Source organism: Trachypithecus francoisi, unplaced genomic scaffold (assembly GCF_009764315.1).
Source record: "Trachypithecus francoisi isolate TF-2019V2 unplaced genomic scaffold, Tfra_2.0 Lachesis_group17, whole genome shotgun sequence".
In the NCBI taxonomy this organism is placed as follows: domain Eukaryota; kingdom Metazoa; phylum Chordata; class Mammalia; order Primates; family Cercopithecidae; genus Trachypithecus; species Trachypithecus francoisi.
The window spans coordinates 60,950,064-60,968,819 of record NW_022681462.1 but is presented as its reverse complement, the minus strand read 5'-3'; the positions used below and the strand labels follow the sequence as shown (position 1 = coordinate 60,968,819).

At 36.8% G+C, this 18,756-nt stretch overlaps 1 protein-coding gene across 10 annotated transcripts in view; it reads left to right on the top strand.

The window, feature by feature from the left end:
* The window catches only part of SOCS5 (suppressor of cytokine signaling 5), a 170,135-nt gene that overhangs the window by 48,602 nt on the left and 102,777 nt on the right, over positions 1–18,756 (top strand). For 3 of the 10 annotated variants that reach the window (XM_033175802.1, XM_033175801.1, XM_033175803.1), the window contains exon 2: positions 12,443–17,069. The exons of the other annotated variants lie outside the window; for them this stretch is intronic. In XM_033175802.1, coding sequence (XP_033031693.1) covers positions 12,455–14,065 — 1,611 coding nt within the window. In that variant the 5' untranslated portion in view covers positions 12,443–12,454 and the 3' untranslated portion in view covers positions 14,066–17,069. Of the gene's footprint in view, positions 1–12,442; positions 17,070–18,756 lie in introns of those variants that run through there. 10 annotated transcript variants of the gene reach the window in all.

Below are 18,756 nucleotides of genomic sequence, written 5' to 3'. Positions count from 1 at the left end.
TATTAGCCAGGATGGTCTCGATCTCCTGACCTCGTGATCCGCCCGTCTCGGCCTCCCAAAGTGCTGGGATTACAGGCTTGAGCCACCGCGCCCGGCCTACTTTTCTTTCTTTTTTAAGATTTCTTAGGGTTTTCTATGTAGACAATCGTGTCATCAGAAAATGGAGTTTTATTTTCTTTTCCAATTTGCATGACTTTATTCCTTTTTCTTGCCTTATTGAGCTGGCTGTTGCATGTCTTTTGATCTCTTGTTCTGGCCATCAGTGATTACACATCAAGGTTGTTAGACAGATTTGTTTCTTCTGCCTAGAACACTTTGCATAGGCTGGCGTTTTCCTTCAGCAAGGATTTTAATTACTGTTTCTTTTTTTTTTTTTTTTTTTTTTTTTGAGACGGAGTCTCGCTCTGTCTCCCAGGCTGGAGTGCAGTGGCCGGATCTCAGCTCACTACAAGCTCCGCCTCCCGGGTTTACGCCATTCTCCTGCCTCAGCCTCCCGAGCAGCTGGGACCACAGGCGCCCGCCACCTCGCCCGGCTAGTTTTTTGTATTTTTTAGTAGAGACGGGGTTTCACCGTGTTAGCCCGGATGGTCTCGATCTCCTGACCTCGTGATCCACCCGTCTCGGCCTCCCAAAGTGCTGGGATTACAGGCTTGAGCCACCGCGCCCGGCCTAATTACTGTTTCAAAGTCTTGAATGGCTTTTGATTTTTAATTTCTTCTTGAGCCAGTTTTGGTAATTTATGTTTTTCTAAAAATCTAGTCATTTCTTCTTAGTTTTTAAATGTATTTGCTTAGTGGTCTTGGTCTCTTACTTTTTTTTTTTTTTTTTTTGAGACAGGGTTTTGCCCTGTTGGCCAGGCTGGAGTGCAGTGGTGCAGACACAACTCACTGCAGCCTTGACCTCCTGGGCTCAAGTGATCCTCCCACCTCAGCCTCCAGAGTAACTGGGACCACAGGCACATACCACTACACCCGGCTCACTTTTGTATATAGAGGTAGGGTTTTGCCTTGTTGCCCAGGCTGGTCTCAATCCTGGGCTCAAGTGATCTGCCTGCCTTGGCCTCCCAAAGTGCTAAGAATTACAGGCATGAGCCACTGTGCCCAACTGGTCTTTTATCTTTTAAATCTTTGTTTTATGTCTCCATGTGTTCCCTTTTTTATTCTTGCATAATGTGTCCATGTAGTCTGTGGCCCTGGACTGTTACACTTTTTAAGGTTTCTTTGGTCTTCTCTTGCTGTGGTGATTGTACTTACATGTAGTGCTCCTTTATTACCACATCCCCAACCCTTCTAATTTGCAGTTTGTAAGTATGCACTTGGTATCTAGCAAATAAAGTTTGCTTAAATTGAAGGTGAATTTAGAGTAAATAGGCATAGAGAAAGAGCTTTAAATATTCACATCTGAGAGCTTGAACTTTATCATCATGTTGACCACATGTGGTACTCAGCAAATGTTAAAATGAATATTTAAAAAATCTTTTCAGCTTCTCAGCTTTTGATAGGTTATGTTTAATTTTAGTTGTTAATAAACTAAAGATTTCTTGATTGTCCTACTTCTAAAAACTAAATTTGTATGTTACATGCTAATTGGTAAAACCAAAACTAAGCTGTATTACTTGGAGTTTCTAGTTGATGATTTTGTTCAACATACTTCTCTTTACATTGTTTTCTTACATGATTAAAAGTTATCCTTATTTGCCTTTACTTCTCCTGATACCCTTCTCAAATATCCTCCTAAAGACTAATTTTAAGATGTTTCCATTGTCTTTTCTCTTTTCTTTTCTTTTTTTTTTTTGAGACATAGTCTCACTCTGTCACCCAGGCTATAGTGCAGTGATGTGATCTTGGCTCACTGCAGCCTCAGCCTCCCAGGTTCCAGCAATCCTCCCACCTCAGCCTCCTGAGTCGCTGGGACCACAGATGCATGCCACTTGGCCTGGCTAATTTTAGAAAATTTTTTTGTAGAAACAAGGTCTCTCTGTGTTGCTCAGGCTGATCTTAAACTCCTGGGCTCAAGTGATCCTCCTGCCTCGGCCTCCAAAAGTGTTGGGATTGTAAGCATGAGCCGCTGTGTCCGGACAAATTTTCCTTTTTTTTATGGTGTCAGGGAAGGTAGATCCAAAAAGGGGTGCACATTGTCCTGATTGGTTTCTTTCTTTTTTTTTCTTTCTTGGATTCATTACAAGTTGTCAAATTATTTTCCATTAGTTTTTTTTAGAGCTAAAATTTGGCATAGGAGACAGTAGTATCTTTAAGTTTGTTAAAGATTAGTAAATGTATTCTAAACAGTTTTAGATAAAAAGTTAAAAAGTTGTTATTTTCAAAACATTATTTTATTTTAGTCCTTAGAGTCTTTGTATTTCTTGTGATACTTGATTTAAACTGCTGGGGTTATAAAATGGTTATCCTCCCTAGTGAAGGAAGTGGTGCAGATTCCATTTGCTCACTTACCATTGGTAACTGAATATTATTTGTAAATTATTAGCAGGATCATAATGAGCTCACTGTCAAGTAGTTCCCTCAATCGGAGACTCTTTGCTGGATTAAGCTATCTACTATATTCCTCAACTGAGAATTGTTTTACTTTGTTGGATTTTTTTGTTTATATTTAACTACCTTTTATATTAAGGGAGATTTGTAGGAAGCACTGATGCCCTGTGCTGTAGTAAGCATGATCAGTAGAGGCAGTACTGACAGTACTAGTCACATTTGGTTATAATGCTGAGTAAAATGTTATTGACTTTACTAAGTTGGTTTGCCTAACAGAAGTAGTCTCCCTGGAGGTGGGATATCAATGCAGAACTGACTCAGCAATAATCTTTCCCTAAGCATAAAATAGCCTTACTTTTTGTTACTGTCACTAACATGAACTAACATGCTTTGGATTGGTTGTGTATCAGAAGCTATCATTTTTGAGGCCCTATTATATATGCTTAGTTGTTCTTACCTTATGTCATGTTATCCTGGAAAGGCCAAGACTTAGGTCTCTTACACAGCTAGTGAGAGCTTGAATTTGATTTTAGATCCTGCTAAATCTAAGGCTTATGTTATTTGTGTTATACCAGTCTGCCGGTAATGCTGGCCAAATAAGAAACATTTCAATGAATGTTATATTTGTTAGTATATTATATAAGATATATTATATAAGAAAATGAAATATAACTTATTAGGATTTTAGGCTTCTCTAGTGTACGGTATCTATAGAGCAAAATTTAAATTGTGGTAGTGTTTTATAGACTAAAAAGGAATCAGAAGCCCCTCCAAATGAATAAGGACTGTGTTCCTGGACCTTACCCAGTACTGCACAGATTAGCTGTCATTAGCTTTTGTGGATGAGCTGTAGAGTCAGTGAAGAAACATTTCAATGAATGGTATATTTGTTAGTATATTATATAAGATATATAAGAAAATCTCCATAGCGTTTCTTAGGCTATGATATGGAAATTGGAGTCATGGATAGAACTTTCACTCTGGCAGATACTGTATGTAGGAAAATGACATTTGTGGCATGATCCAGAAAAACTGAAAGAGAGAAGTATTTTTTAAAAGAGAGAAAAGCTGAAGATGCTAGATAATACTGGTAACATTTTTAAAACCTCTCTGTCTTTTGAGGGTCTCCTACGAGCCAAGCATTTTATGTATATTATTTCTATCATCACATCCAACCCGTAAGGTAGATGTTATCCTCATTGTACCAAGGGGCAAATTTAGGTTCAGAAATATGAAGAAAGACATTCAAGGTTCTAGCATTCTTAAATGGTAATACTAGAATTCATCCTTTCTGCTCCTGCCTCCCAAGTGTTTGGTTATTTCATTGTCTATCTGCTTTTCATTCTGGTGCCCTAAGCAAAGCATAGGCATTATCTTACAAGAGATTTGGGCTTAAGAATAGGATTTCTGCTAGGCCTGGCGTGTCCTCCTACATGATACTAGAAGTTAGAATTCTGTGGATGGATAAAACTTAGGAACTGGAAATGTAAAATTAAATACTTTTTTTTTTAATTAGAAAAAGAAATAGCCCTAAAATTTTCTTTTTTGGAGAGTAGGATTGTAGGGACTATATAACACATGACTCTTAATTTGGTTCTGTGTCTTCTTTTTAAAAATGGACCACTATATTAATGTACAGAGAAAAATGTAAGAACTTTTTAAACTCCATCCCTTGAAATTAGGCATATGATTACAAAATACATTCTTAACTGACCATATAATTAAAAGTAGTATTCAGAGAAGCAGTAGAACTTATTAATATAGAACCATTTGTTACAATAGTACCAGAACATTTCTGAGTGGCATGCAGGCCTACACAAAGGGTTGTGGGTTTAATAGTTGATAGGCATATAGAGTAGAGATACCAAAACATTGTTGGTAGGCCCATGAATATACTTGAGATTCTTTTGGTCAGAGTATTGTTTCATTACAATTAAAATGGAATAAGCTAGAAATTTTCTCTTGAGTGTGTATGAGCTACCTCTGTCAAATTTTCATGTTGGAGTGATGCTGAGTTTGTATAATAATTTGAGATATATTCCATCTTTTTATGCTCTCCAATAATTCAAAATATGGAAATGATGTATTCTCTGAAGTTTTAAATAACTTAATGACACTATAGTACTTAGACTTAGAATTAATATACAATTTTAAAATTGGCTAAAGAGGAGAGAAGCTGAATAGACTAAATAATAATAGAAGAAATTGAAGTCCAAGTTGTTATTAATCTCTCAGATGTATGGGTTTATACATCTATAAAATTGAGATAATTATTACTCGTAGGGTTGTTGAGAAAAGTAAAATGCTTATGTCAGAGCCTGGTACATTGTTAGCCCTCAATAATGTAAATTGTCATCACAGCCATTACTATCATCATTATTACTCTTTTTTCAAGATTCAGCTTTTTTCCAGAGTTTTATTTCTTTGATTACTTACTTCAAAGACTCTTAGATTTACTGTTAAAAAATGTAATTGCCAGAGGTTTATCTCTTTTGCTAGCCGATTCCATCTCTGACATAGTTTGCTTAAAAACAAAATACACTTTATAAGAAATAAAAAGGAATGTAGACACAGACATGGAAGAGTTTTTTATTATTATTATTATAAGAGAAGATTATGTACAGGTTTTGCATAAAAGAGAACATGTGGAAAGATACTCACCAGAATATTAACAGTGATTATCTCTAGGTGGTGGGACTTAAAATGAGGGTTAGATTTTTAAAAGTATTTCTGGAGTATTTTAGTTATTCTGTGTGTGTACTATTTTTCTAAGAAAGTTTTCTCTTTTATCACTTTATGCCCTAGTGGTCATCCATTTACTTTATGTACTTAAGATCATCTTCTTAGAGTACTGATCTTCAAACTGTTCCATAGAATGACTATTAGATTTGGTAAACATAATCTTAAATGTTTTATGTAGTACATCAGGGGTTGGCAAACTATGGCAAATGGGCAAAATCTAGCCCACCACTTGTTTTTGTACAGTCTACCATGAACTAAGAATGGATTTTACAGTTTTAAATGGTTAATGAAAATCAGAAGAATAATATTTTGTGACCAGGGAAAATTATATGAAATTTAAGTTTCACTGACCATAAATAAAGTTATATTGACATGCAGCCTATGGCTGCATTCAGGCCACAGTGGCAGAGTTCAGTAGTTGCCATAGAGACTGTATGGCCCACAAAGTCTAAAACATTTACTGCCTGACCCTTTAGAGAAAATGTTTGCTGAGCCCTGCACCACATTAGAGAAACCTATGTAGTTCAGTGTTTTGGTTTTTTTGTTTTTTGTTTTTTTAATCTTATGTTTTTGTTCAGCAAGCGGGTATTACCACCTGAGCTCTACCTCCTTGTCCAATCAGCGGCAGCATTAGATGCTCATAGGATTCATCCCTGTTGTGAACTGTGCACAGGGAATCTAGGTTGCATGTTCCTTATGAGAATCTTAACTAATGCCTGATGATACAAGGCGGAACAGTTTCATCCTGAAACCTTCTTCCATGAAACCAGTCCCTGGTGCCAAAAAGGTTGGGGACTGCTGTTTTAGAAGCCTCTGAGTGCCTCTTCTAATTCTCTACCCTTCCCCGTAATAGGCAACCATTATCCTAACTTTGCTGACATCCCCTTGCTTTTGTATCTTTATTATAGATGTATGTATACCTAAACAATATATTTGGGGATTTGCTTGTTTAAAAGGTAAATTGTTTCATAATGGATATATTCATCTCTTATAATTTCTTTCTCTAAGCATTATGTTTTGAGTGTTACATTTTATATTGATGCAGGTAGCTGTAGTTGATCATTTCTGCTACCTAGTGCTCCATTATATGAATGTATACTAACGGACTAATTAGCATATACTTACATATCTCCATGACAGCCACAACAGCAACATTTTAAAAATTCAATTTGTTGACTCTCTTCAAACCCCTACCTGACAAAACTGTTTTATTTCATGTTTTCTCTCTCTGAAACAGCATCTCTATTCATCTGTTTGCCTAAGCTAGACTCCTAGTGTCATTTGCGGCATCAGTCTCTCCTCATTTCTCATTTTCAGTTGATCTTCAATCCTATAGATTAGACATCTGAACATCTCATAGTCATCTCTACTGTCACCATCCTAGTCGGGTGCTTACTTGGACTCCTGCGGTAGTCTTCAGTGCCATATCAGCATCCACCCTTGCTCTCTTGTCACGGATTATGAGGCCTACCTCTCCAGCTTCATCTTGACACACTTCCCCTCACTCACTGGGTTGTGTTAACTTCAGCCATTGTTCATGCCATGCTCATTCCTGCTTCAGGGCCTTTGCAAATGCTGTTCCCTCTGCCTATAGAACATTTTCCTGATTCTTCTTATCCTTCAGGATAAAAGTTTGAAATATCACCTCCTCAGAAAAGTCTTCCTTGCTCCCCAACCCCGAAACTAGGTCATGTTTCCCTGTTATCTTTAGGACTTTGTTACTTGCTACTCAATCCTGGTACTACTACTATAAATTTTAATTATGATTGTTGAGGAAGGCCTCTTACCTGATTCAGTCAGAACTAGTTGTCTATAAAGTCTAATAAAGCAATAAATCATAGAAGGGATACATACCTTAGTTTATTCTAATTTTAAGAATATAATTATGTTCATTTGCCAGTCTTTTGATTAAGGAGCTGTTATTGGAAAGAGGTTTGATCCATACCCCAAGAGAGGGTTCTTGGACCTTGCACAAGAAAGAATTCAGGGTGAGTCAATATAGAAAAGAGAAAGCAAGTTTATTAAGAAAGCAAAGGAATAAAATAATGGTTACTCCATAGGCAGAGCAGCAGCATGGGCTGCTTGACTGAGTATACTTACGGTATTTCTTGGTTATATGCTAAACAGGGTTGGGTTATTCTTGAGTTTTCCAGGAAAGGGGTGGGCAATTCCTGGAACTGAGGGCTCCTCACCTTTTTAGACCATGTAAGGTAACTTCCTGACGTTGCCGTGGCATTTATAAACTGTCATGGTGCTGGTGGGAGTGTCTTTTAACATGCTAATGCATTATAATTAATGTATAATGAGCAGTGAGGACAACCAGAGGTTACTTCGGTTGTCATCTTGTTTTGGTGGGTTTTAGCTGGTTTCTTTACCACAATCTGTGTTTTATCAAGGGTCTTTGGGATCTGTATCTTGTACCAGCCTCCTGTCTCATCCTGTGACTTAGAATGTCTAACCTCCTAGGAATGCAGCCCAGTAGGTCTCAGCCTCATTTTACCCAGCCCCTATTCAAGATGGGGTTGCTCCAGTTCAAACACCTCTGAAGGATCCAAGGCCTTTTCTTTCAGAGCGGGTCTACTAGTTGTAGATCCATATTATCTGTGTTGGGGAAGCCATGCCCATAATGTATCATGTAAGATTCCAGTTTGGATTTTTTAAGTAGAACAAGAATTTAGGCTCTTCAGATGAATTCTTAGTTTAGAATCCTTATAGATCTTTGCAATATTTTTTCCATTTCTTTGAACTATTTTCTTGGCCTATACCTAATTCAGCAGCATAAGTATTTCACTTTTATTGAGTATTTCAGAGTCATTTAACTTTATAAAACTCCCCACTCTTCCATACTTCATTACGTTACTTAACATTTAATTAAATCACACAGTTACAATAATATAAATGGTATGAACAGGTTTGGAACCAAACACAACTAAAAGTGGAACTCACTGCTAGGAACCAGAAGTGTCTGGGTATACTAAATTAGAGGACTCGACCTTTTTTTTGAGTATACATGGTGTACTGCATTAACGTATTATGTACACTGTAACAGTGTAACTCTGAGGTTGAATTATATGTTTATGTTTTACCCACAAAATAGCAATTTTATATAGTTCAACCTAATATTAATTAACAGTATAAAGGATAAGTGGCCATCCAATTAGATAATAATAGATCATGTCACAATATGATGTGTAAATAACAATAAAAAATAAATCATGTTTAAAAAGCCAGGTGATTCTTAGATTCTTTTAAGAAGCTATAGCTATGACAGCCCCACATTCCTGAAATTCTGGGTCAGTTTTACTGTCAAGTGTATTATCTTTTTCTAAAAATTATCGAAATGCCACCAAAATATCAATCAGAACTTGTCTCCTAAACTGCCTCTTGTGCCTGAATTTGATACAGAAATACTTTTAATCAGTCTACCTGTCCCAATTTTTGTTACTGTAACTGAAGGACTTTCTATTGGAAAGGTGTTATGGCTAAGAAGTCTAGATAGACTGAAGAAGAGGAAGGATTTGAGTTGTCACATTCTTCCTCTATGGCATTCAACGTTAAGAATATAACTGTTATGTTATAACTGTGTATTTTAAGAATGTAACTGTTATAATTATGTAAGTATAATAGTTCTCTCTCAATGTATTCTTAAAACACATTAAACTTAATTTATTTCTCATAAAGCATGGGTTAAGTCCCATTGAAATAAACTCCTGGGAACTATTTCAGTTATTTTGTTTTGTGTAAATTTTGTAATAGATACTACTTGGCATTAAGAAGGGCCATTGACTGTACTATTTCATTTTTATATATGTAAATTTATGTAGTGATGGAATTTGACCTAATTTTCCATAATTCTAATTTGTAGCTTATCCAGTTAAATAAAATTTTTCAACAAAAGCTATTTAACTTCCAAAAGCATTATAAAATCAGTTTTAAATTATTATTCTTTGGGGGAAAGAATAACTTTTTAGAAATTTGCTTTGGATAGTTTTCAGAATAGCTAAGCATGTGTAGAAATCTAAGAGATTGTAATGGATGATAAACTTTTATTCTAGAATCAATGCAATGGAAATTTTATACTTTTTTTAGCCCTGTATAATTTTATATAAAACCATAAAGTAATAGAGTTGTAATTTAGATCTCAAAGGGTTTCAGCTCTGTCTAAACACATTTCTAAAAATTTAACAAAACAAAAGAGCTTTGAATCTGACATTGTTAATATCAAGATAGTTGAAATGCCTTCCTGATTGTTATGTCAACTAGTCTATGAATTACTGTGAGTATTTTTTCCTTCTTGATATTAAAACTGCCCACATCACATTTCACATGTCAAGAAAAATCAACTGTCTTTCTCCATGGAGTAAGACACAATCTGATAACATGCTCCAGAGTAAGAATACAGAAATAACTAACTTTCATGCTCTGTGAAACTGAACCAGAGGGTTCAGTGTTAGAAACTGCCTTTTGTGCCTTGGCAAGTACAGATGTTTTCTGCGTATCATACTAATTCATACAACTTATAAAGAGCTATATAAGGAGATGAGTGGTTTTAGGTTAGGTCACTTTTTAAAAGTTATTTTTTGGGTATAATTTGCTTGTCAGAGAAGTATCTTTAGATAGCTACAAAATTTATAAACACAGAGAAGAGAGTTAAATTCTTGAACTTCTTGTGTCTAGAGTGATGTGGTTTATCTCAAATAGGTAGAGTAGGGTCAGTAAACTTTTTCTGAAAGGGGCTAAATAGAAAATATTTTAGGCTTTGCAGACTACATGTGGTCTCTGTCAAATGTTCTTTGTGCGTGTATGCTTTTTTAATCCCTTTAAAAATGTAAAAACTTTTCTGAGCTGGGATCCTTTCAAAAACAGGCCATGGGCCAGATTTGGCCTTCAGACTTTGGTTTGCCGGCCCTTGCTGTACATCAATAATGTTCAATACAAATGTAACCTGAGTCACATATGTTACTTTTAAATTTTCTAGTAGTCACATGGTGGGTGGTGGTGCTATTTTTTGTTAAGAGTCTTGTAGTGGTATTTGACCTTCAAACTACAAATATGTGAATTAGGTAAAAATAAAAACTAACTTTAAAATAAATGAGAAGAAACCAGGATAGAAAGGGGCTAGGATATTGGAAGAGAACATCTACAAAGACAATGGAGTCACCAAGAATATGGCAGGAATTCGGCTGTGTTAACAGGACTATGGGCAAGGAACTGAAATCTTAATTTAAAAAGAAGAATAAATGATAACAAGGCACATGAAGTTCAAATGGCATAAACCTCATAAAAAGGCTTACGAGAAAGATTTTTGCAAGACAGAGGAGGCCGTGTTCTAAAATAGACGTTGCTGAGATTTAACAGTTCTGTCTAATACATTTTATTATAATATATGCCAACTACCATGCAAACGTCATATGTGCCTGACAGTGTGCTTTTAATAAAGAAATCATCTGAAAGTACATTTTATGATATCATGGACATTAATTTTCTATGTTGTGTTTCCATTAGTCCAAGAGCCCTTTCTGTGAGAAACTAATGGGAAGACCTACAGTTCATTCTAAGAAAGTTTATTCTCTGTTATTCTCTTATTCCTAGTCAGCTTCTTGAAAATATAAGCGTTTATGACAAAAATAACTAATCAAAGTTCAAGATCAGCCAAAGTTTTCTGCTATCATAATGTGACAAAACCAATTGAATTTTAAGTTTAGGTTTTTCCATTTCTTCTAATGTTGACTTGTAGTTACTGAACTAGACAGTGTGCCTGTTGATATTGTAGTCTTAAAAGAATTTATTTGTAAAGTGTCATACACTGCTTTAGTTTTTTTTTTTTTTTTTTTTTTGAGACAGAGTCTCACTCTGTCGCCCAAGCTGGAGTGCAGTGGCGTGATCTCGGCTCACTGCAAACTCTGCTTCCCAGGTTCATGCCATTCTCCTGCCTCAGCCTCCTGAGTAGCTGGGACTACAGGTGCCCACCACCACGCCCGGCTAATGTTTTGTATTTTTAGTAGAGACAGGGTTTCACAGTGTTAGCCAGGATGGTCTTGATCTCCTGACCTCGTGATCCACCTGCCTCAGCCTCCCAATGTGCTGGGATCACAGGTGTGAGCCGTCATGCCCGGCCTAGATTTTTTTTTAAGGAACAAGAATAAAGATGCCAAATTGTATGTTTTTGGTTTTTATTTTTGTGATTACTATAGTACCGTAGCCTTTCTTTCTATTACTCTATTATAATTTCCAAACTCTTCCAGGATTAAGAATTGGAAAGCTTAAGACACCTTTCCTGGCCGGGCGTGGTGGCTTATGCCTGTAATCCCAGCACTTTGGGAGGCCAAGGCCAGTGGATCACCTGAGGTCAGGAGTTCAAGACCAGCCTGACCAACATGGTGAAATCCCATCTCTACTAAAAATAGAAAAATTAGCCAGGCATGGTGGTGCATGCCTGTAGTCCCAGCTACTCGGGAGGCCAATGCAGGAGAATCATTTGAATCTGGGAGATGGAGGTTGCAGTGAGCCGAGATCTCACCATTGCACTCCAGCATGGACAACAGAGCAAGACTTCTCAAAAAAAAAAAAAAAAAAAAAAAAAGACACCTTTCCTAAATATTACATTCTTTTTCTTTCTTTTCTACTCAAACTCCTTCTTCAAAATCATGGATAAATTTGATGCATTACAGGGTAGGAGGGAAGATACGGGTTTTTCACAAGTGATGAACCTGTAAACCTTAGAATTGCAAGGAACTGGTTAAGTGAAATTGGGAAGATTGCTACTAATGAAAGGTTTTTGAACTAATTTTAATGTGTTACAAAATGTGGTCCTGGTTATAACTTTTGAAAAGTTGAATACAAATGTGTTTCAACAAGATGGAACATATTTTGCCTTTGTAATATTCAAGTTAAGGAGACAGGTTGAAGCACGGGAAAAAGAAACCAGAGTTTAAGAGCGTTTATTTCCTTTCACCTGAGTTCAGAATATTCTGCCTGAAAGGAAATGGGAAGTAAGGACTGGCTTGAACAAGGTCAGTGCCTAAAAGGCCCAGTGGCCTTCCTGCTGCCCAACAGAACACACGCCTCATCACTTCAGCACAGCAGTATAGGTGAACTCTTGGCCAATATCACTGAAATTCCGAACGGAAAGGGACGTGGGCACTGCCTTAGCTACCTTCACATGCTACTCTGATTAATTTATTTTTCTCTTTTTCCTGTTTTGTCTTTAGATTTTATAATCAATGGATAAAGTGGGGAAAATGTGGAATAACTTCAAATACAGGTGTCAGAATCTCTTCGGTCATGAGGGAGGAAGCCGTAGTGAAAATGTGGATATGAACTCCAACAGATGTTTGTCTGTCAGAGAGAAAAACATCAGCATAGGAGACTCAACTCCTCAGCAACAAAGCAGTCCCTTAAGAGAAAATGTTGCCTTGCAACTGGGATTAAGCCCTTCAAAGAATTCTTCAAGGAGAAATCAAAATTGTGCCACAGAAATCCCTCAAATTGTTGAAATAAGCATCGAAAAGGATAATGATTCTTGTGTTACCCCAGGAACAAGACTTGCACGAAGAGATTCATACTCTCGACATGCTCCATGGGGTGGGAAGAAAAAACATTCCTGTTCTACAAAGACCCAGAGTTCATTGGATGCTGATAAAAAGTTTGGGAGAACTCGAAGTGGACTTCAAAGGAGGGAGAGGCGCTATGGCGTAAGTTCTGTACACGACATGGACAGTGTTTCCAGCAGAACTGTAGGAAGTCGCTCTCTGAGACAGAGGTTGCAGGATACTGTGGGCTTGTGTTTTCCCATGAGAACTTACAGCAAGCAGTCAAAGCCTCTCTTTTCCAATAAAAGAAAAATCCATCTGTCTGAATTAATGCTTGAGAAATGCCCATTTCCTGCTGGCTCAGATTTAGCCCAAAAATGGCATTTGATTAAACAGCATACAGCTCCTGTGAGCCCACATTCAACATTTTTTGATACATTTGATCCATCTTTGGTTTCTACAGAAGATGAAGAAGATAGGCTTAGAGAGAGAAGGCGGCTTAGTATTGAAGAAGGGGTTGATCCCCCTCCCAATGCACAAATACATACATTTGAAGCCACTGCACAGGTTAATCCATTATATAAACTGGGACCAAAGTTAGCACCTGGAATGACTGAAATAAGTGGGGACAGTTCTGCAATTCCACAAGCTAATTGTGACTCGGAAGAGGATACAACCACCCTGTGTTTGCAGTCACGGAGGCAGAAGCAGCGTCAGATATCTGGAGACAGCCATACCCATGTTAGCAGACAGGGAGCTTGGAAAGTCCACACACAGATTGATTACATACACTGCCTCGTGCCTGATTTGCTTCAAATTACAGGGAATCCCTGTTACTGGGGAGTGATGGACCGTTATGAAGCAGAAGCCCTTCTCGAAGGGAAACCTGAAGGCACGTTTTTGCTCAGGGACTCTGCGCAAGAGGACTACCTCTTCTCTGTGAGCTTCCGCCGCTACAACAGATCCCTGCATGCCCGAATTGAGCAGTGGAATCACAACTTTAGTTTCGATGCCCATGACCCCTGTGTATTTCACTCCTCCACTGTAACAGGACTTTTAGAACATTATAAAGATCCCAGTTCGTGCATGTTTTTTGAACCATTGCTTACTATATCACTAAATCGGACTTTTCCTTTTAGCCTGCAGTATATCTGTCGCGCGGTAATCTGCAGGTGCACTACGTATGATGGAATTGATGGGCTCCCTCTACCCTCAATGTTACAGGATTTTTTAAAAGAGTATCATTATAAACAAAAAGTTAGAGTTCGCTGGTTAGAACGAGAACCAGTCAAGGCAAAGTAAACTTTCCGGTCCCCAAAGGGTGTTAACTAGGTCCGCTTTCATGTGCATCAGACAGTACACCTATAGCAAGCACACGTAGCAGTGTTAGGCTTTTTCATACAGTATGTAAGCTTAGTGTTAGTATCTGTCAGATGCGACCTGCTGTTACTTATTCAGATAAACGTGGTGCCTATTGGAACACCAGAGGATAGAGCTACAGGTGTTAAGTAAGACTACAAAAACATTTTGCCGATTTCGCTAACAGTTTGGTTTTTAATGGCTGTAGTATTTGAGTGAGGCAACTCTGGGGCATTTGTTAAGAAGAATTCTATTTCTTACTGAAGAACAAATTATTAATATTGGATGAGTATTTCAACAGTGTGACTAATGTTTGAAATTATTTTTTCTAAGAGTTTTTCTATAACCTTCCAAAAATAGTGATGTTTGTAGTTACTATAAATCAAGCTTTGGAAGTCCAAAAAGAATGAAAGACTGCCTTCCTTTTAGAAAAAAATGCAATTTTCTGGCCACAAGGGCATAGTGCAGTTCACTTACGTGTTGATGTAGTTTATAATCAGATGCCTTTTCTCTTCTGCAAAAGGTACCGTTAAGTAAACCAGGTTTTCTAAATAGTCATTCTTAAAGTTTCAGACTTACAAAGCTAGTAGTAGAATTTTATTGAAAGGCCCTAGGTGTTAGTTTTTTAAATGAGTGCTTTAACTTAAAACAGGCGTTTGGAATAGCTGCTGCAATGTAGTCTTGCGTGTGATTTTTTTTTTTTTTAAGTTGATGTGCAGTCTAATTGTTGTTTCATAAAAGTTGGATCTGTTCCTATGCCCAGGATGATTTTGTGAACCATGAAGTACATGAGACTAGAAGATGCCCAAACAAGTCAGATAATAGTAACTACAATGGTTGCTGATGTTGAGATATTGTTGAACTGTAATTAATAATTTGGATGGCAGAATTTGTCTCTTTTTTGTAAACTCTCATAGCTGAGTTGCTTAAGTATAATTTATAGAATTTCAGTGCAGTTAATTCTTAATGGAAAATCTGAAACCTAAATTGCAGATTTAAAAGGTACTGTACAACCATTATATCTGTAAATAACTTTACTTAGCACCTTTTTGTCACTTAGAATAATATGTACTACTACTTGAGTGAGCTCTTTTGGAAGTTATATCAAGTTCTAGTGTTTGCTTCTTAGTAACTGAACTGAATTTACAGTTCTGTCCTAGACATTTTGCACTACAGTAGCCAAATCCATTCTTGTGTCTTTTTGTTAATGTGCTCTGTACCACTGGTGAGTGCTCCATAGTTTCCTTACCTGCTGCTACAGAATGTTATTTTACATCCCTATGGCTATTGCCAAGGCTACAAAAAAGAAGAGCTATATTTGTATGCAACACTAACCCTTTGACTGCTAATGTATGTTTCTGCTTGCTGTGCCTTGTTATGGCTGCTTTTTTTGTGCTAATAAAGTATGTTTGGTGTTCTCCTTGTATATCTGCTGTTTTATACATTTGCAACAATTTCTCTTGTAAATGGAATGGTTTGGGGTTTTTAAATAAGCATTAACTAACAACCTTTTAATAGTTAATGCAGAGTTACTGTACAGTCTAATATTGACTTATCAAAATAAGCTAACTCTAAATTTAATGCTCTACATCTTATCAGTCATAATTATATATACTGTGGAGCAGTATAGTTACTGCAAATTACTGTACAGTTTAGGTTATAACAGAAAACTGACAGAGAAGTAATAAATCTATTAATTTCTCTGCTTATAAGTGAAAGATTGAAGCTATCCAATGACATATTGTAGTAAATGAGTATCTGTAACCTCCCACTGCATCAGAAGCAGGTTAAATTAAGTCTTGTGAATTTGTAATACATCAGTACCATGTATTGGTTTGGGGACCATCTTGATTAAAAATAAATGCCCAAAATGTAGAACTTTAACCAAAGACTTGTCCATTTTAAAGCAAAATGGGGATTGAAGGGACTTAGAATTTCTGTTGTTTCTAATTAAAGTCCCTGAAGATCATATACCAAAGTGTTTGAGAACTTCATCCAAACCTACTTTAAAGCATTATGTGCAATTAAGTTGTTATGACATAATTATATCGCATAATTGTTGGGTCTGTTTTCTTGAGCTTATAATGTACCTGGAAAATAAACCTCTTGAGAAACAAAAAGTTCATACTGATTATTGGAAAAGGACTATATATGTGAGCAAGATTGTGTTTTAGAGAGGAAACTTGAAACTCCAAGAAAGCACTTGATGTTTTTATATGCTTGTAGCAAATTGATGTTCTAACTGTAGTTTTATAGAAAGTATTAATGCTTTTATGTATTTCAAAACTTTCATATGTTAAATGGAAATTGTTTTAAATGTGTTTGAGTTTATGTAAGCATGTATACACTGTGCTAAAAGTCACTTATGTTTCAGTTTGTGTATAATATTAATATGCAATTTTTGGTTTAAATTTTTTTCTTAAAATGTTAGTGGCTTACATTTTCAAAAAGAAAAATCACCAGCATGAACTTGCACCTAAGTCTATATTCACTGTGTCCTTTTCTGAATCCCATTGTAGCCTGTCAACTAAATTTGAGTGTGTTATGGTCTTTTTAAAGTGCATTTAAATACAAACCAGGAATTTCTTCAGAAGTTGAGATACATCCTTATAGTTGAAATAATTAACCCAAGAAAAGGTTGCTTTGATTTGTACCCATTCTTATGCATTCTCTTCATTCCCTTCCACACACACACACACACTCTCTCTGTCACACACACCCCTCTCCCTTCGCCTATATGTGTAAGTGTGTGTGTATGCACATATATACATTTATGTTGTTAATATTACTTTAGATGGCATTGCCACCTGATACAAAAACATTTAGAGCTCTTATCCTATAGATACTACCTGAAGAGTATTCTTGTACTATTCAAATTTTATTATCTGCACTAAAAGTTTAGTCTTGCTACTTTAGCCTTGTTTATAATACAATCACCTTACAAAGAGAAAGCGTTCATCTGTATTTTCTTTTCTGGCTAAACACAGTACAAAATATTTGAAGCAAAACAGCTTGGATTAAATAGTTACTAAGAGTTATCATTAAATTTATGTTTCTTAGACAAAACTTGAGCCCAAATAATCATTATAATCATTCTCCACACACCAATCTGTTTTTAGCTCTCATGTTTACATAAGATTTGTAATGGCTGGAACCATAAGAACTGATACTTGAATTTTAAGCTTCATTTGACAAAATCCAAAGCTTAAGAATTTTTTAATTTGATTTTGATCTGGTTGCTATTTATGTTTATTTCTAATCTTCCTTTTCTCTCTGGCATTAAGCACTAATTTGGTAAGTTTTATTGAGACTGGTCTTAGATCTCTTATTTTTATAGCAAATACTGCTTTTTAGTCAAGCCAAAGAGCCTGTGATTGAATCAGGACACTTTTTTTTTTTTTTTTTTTTTTTTTTTAGTGACAAGAGCCTCACTCTTGTCACCCAGGCTGGAGTGCAGTGGCCCGATCTTGGCTTACTGCAACCTCTGCCTTCTAGGTTCAAGTGATTCTCCTGCCTCAGCCTCCTGAGCAGCTGGGATTACAGGTGCCCACCACCATGGCTGGCTAATTTTTGTATTTTTAGTAGTGACGGGGTTTCATCATGTTGACTAGACTGGTCTTGAACTCCTGACCTCAGGGGATCTGCCCACCTCAGCCTCCCAAAGTGCTGGGATTACAGGCGTGAGCCACCACGCCTGGCCATAGGACCCTCCTAAGAAGGATACAGAACCAGGTCCGTCTTTGAGAGTGTTAACATAAAGCAAATAGCACTGATTTGTTTGCTTACCTGTACCCCAGCACATACAGTTTTACTTAGATGAAATTAGATAGAAATGTATACCAAGGGCTGACTTGAGGGTAAGAAAGTTCCAAAGAGGGCAATGCTGCTTGGCCCATGTGCATAAAAGCTACATATATTTGAGGCTCTGGTTTTGTTTTGTAATTTTGCAACAGCTGATCCAGAACATAGACTTTTAAAGTACTATATTCTAAAGAGGTTTGGGGTGGAAATTTTGTGGGAGGTAGCTGGTTATTTGTTGGGGACGGGAGGAGACGTTGCTATGGCAAAGTGTAGATGAGTTGGAGCAACTGTGTTGTTTTCATGCCCTGGACGCTTGATTAAACATTAAGACTCTCTTCAGCCATGCAGTCAACAAATATTTATTGAAGACCCGTGTGCCACTCACTATTTTAAGTATTGGGTGTACATTGGGGTACAAGACAAAGCTTTACTGCCTTCCAGAGTTTATTGAATTATAGTAGATAAGACAGCAATGAAATGGTAATTTCCGAAGCTATGAGTAAAATGAGGCAGAATATGGTGGTGGAGGGACTGGGGCACAATTTTACAGGTTCGTAAGCTTGAATGATAAGAAAATTAGACCAAGATCAAAGAACAAACTTTTGAGATGAAGAGAACAATAAAACTAGTCCCCAAAGCACAAATGGAATTATTTGCTGAGAAATAAAGAATGCCAGTAAGGTAAGTCCATTGATCGGAGGAGAATAGTAGGTGATGAAGTTCTAGAGATTGGCAAGGGCCTGACCATTTAGGGCTATACGCCTACAGTGAGGGATTTAGGATGTTTTTTGAGTGTAATGGGAAGCCACTGGAGAGTTTTAAGCAAAGGGGAC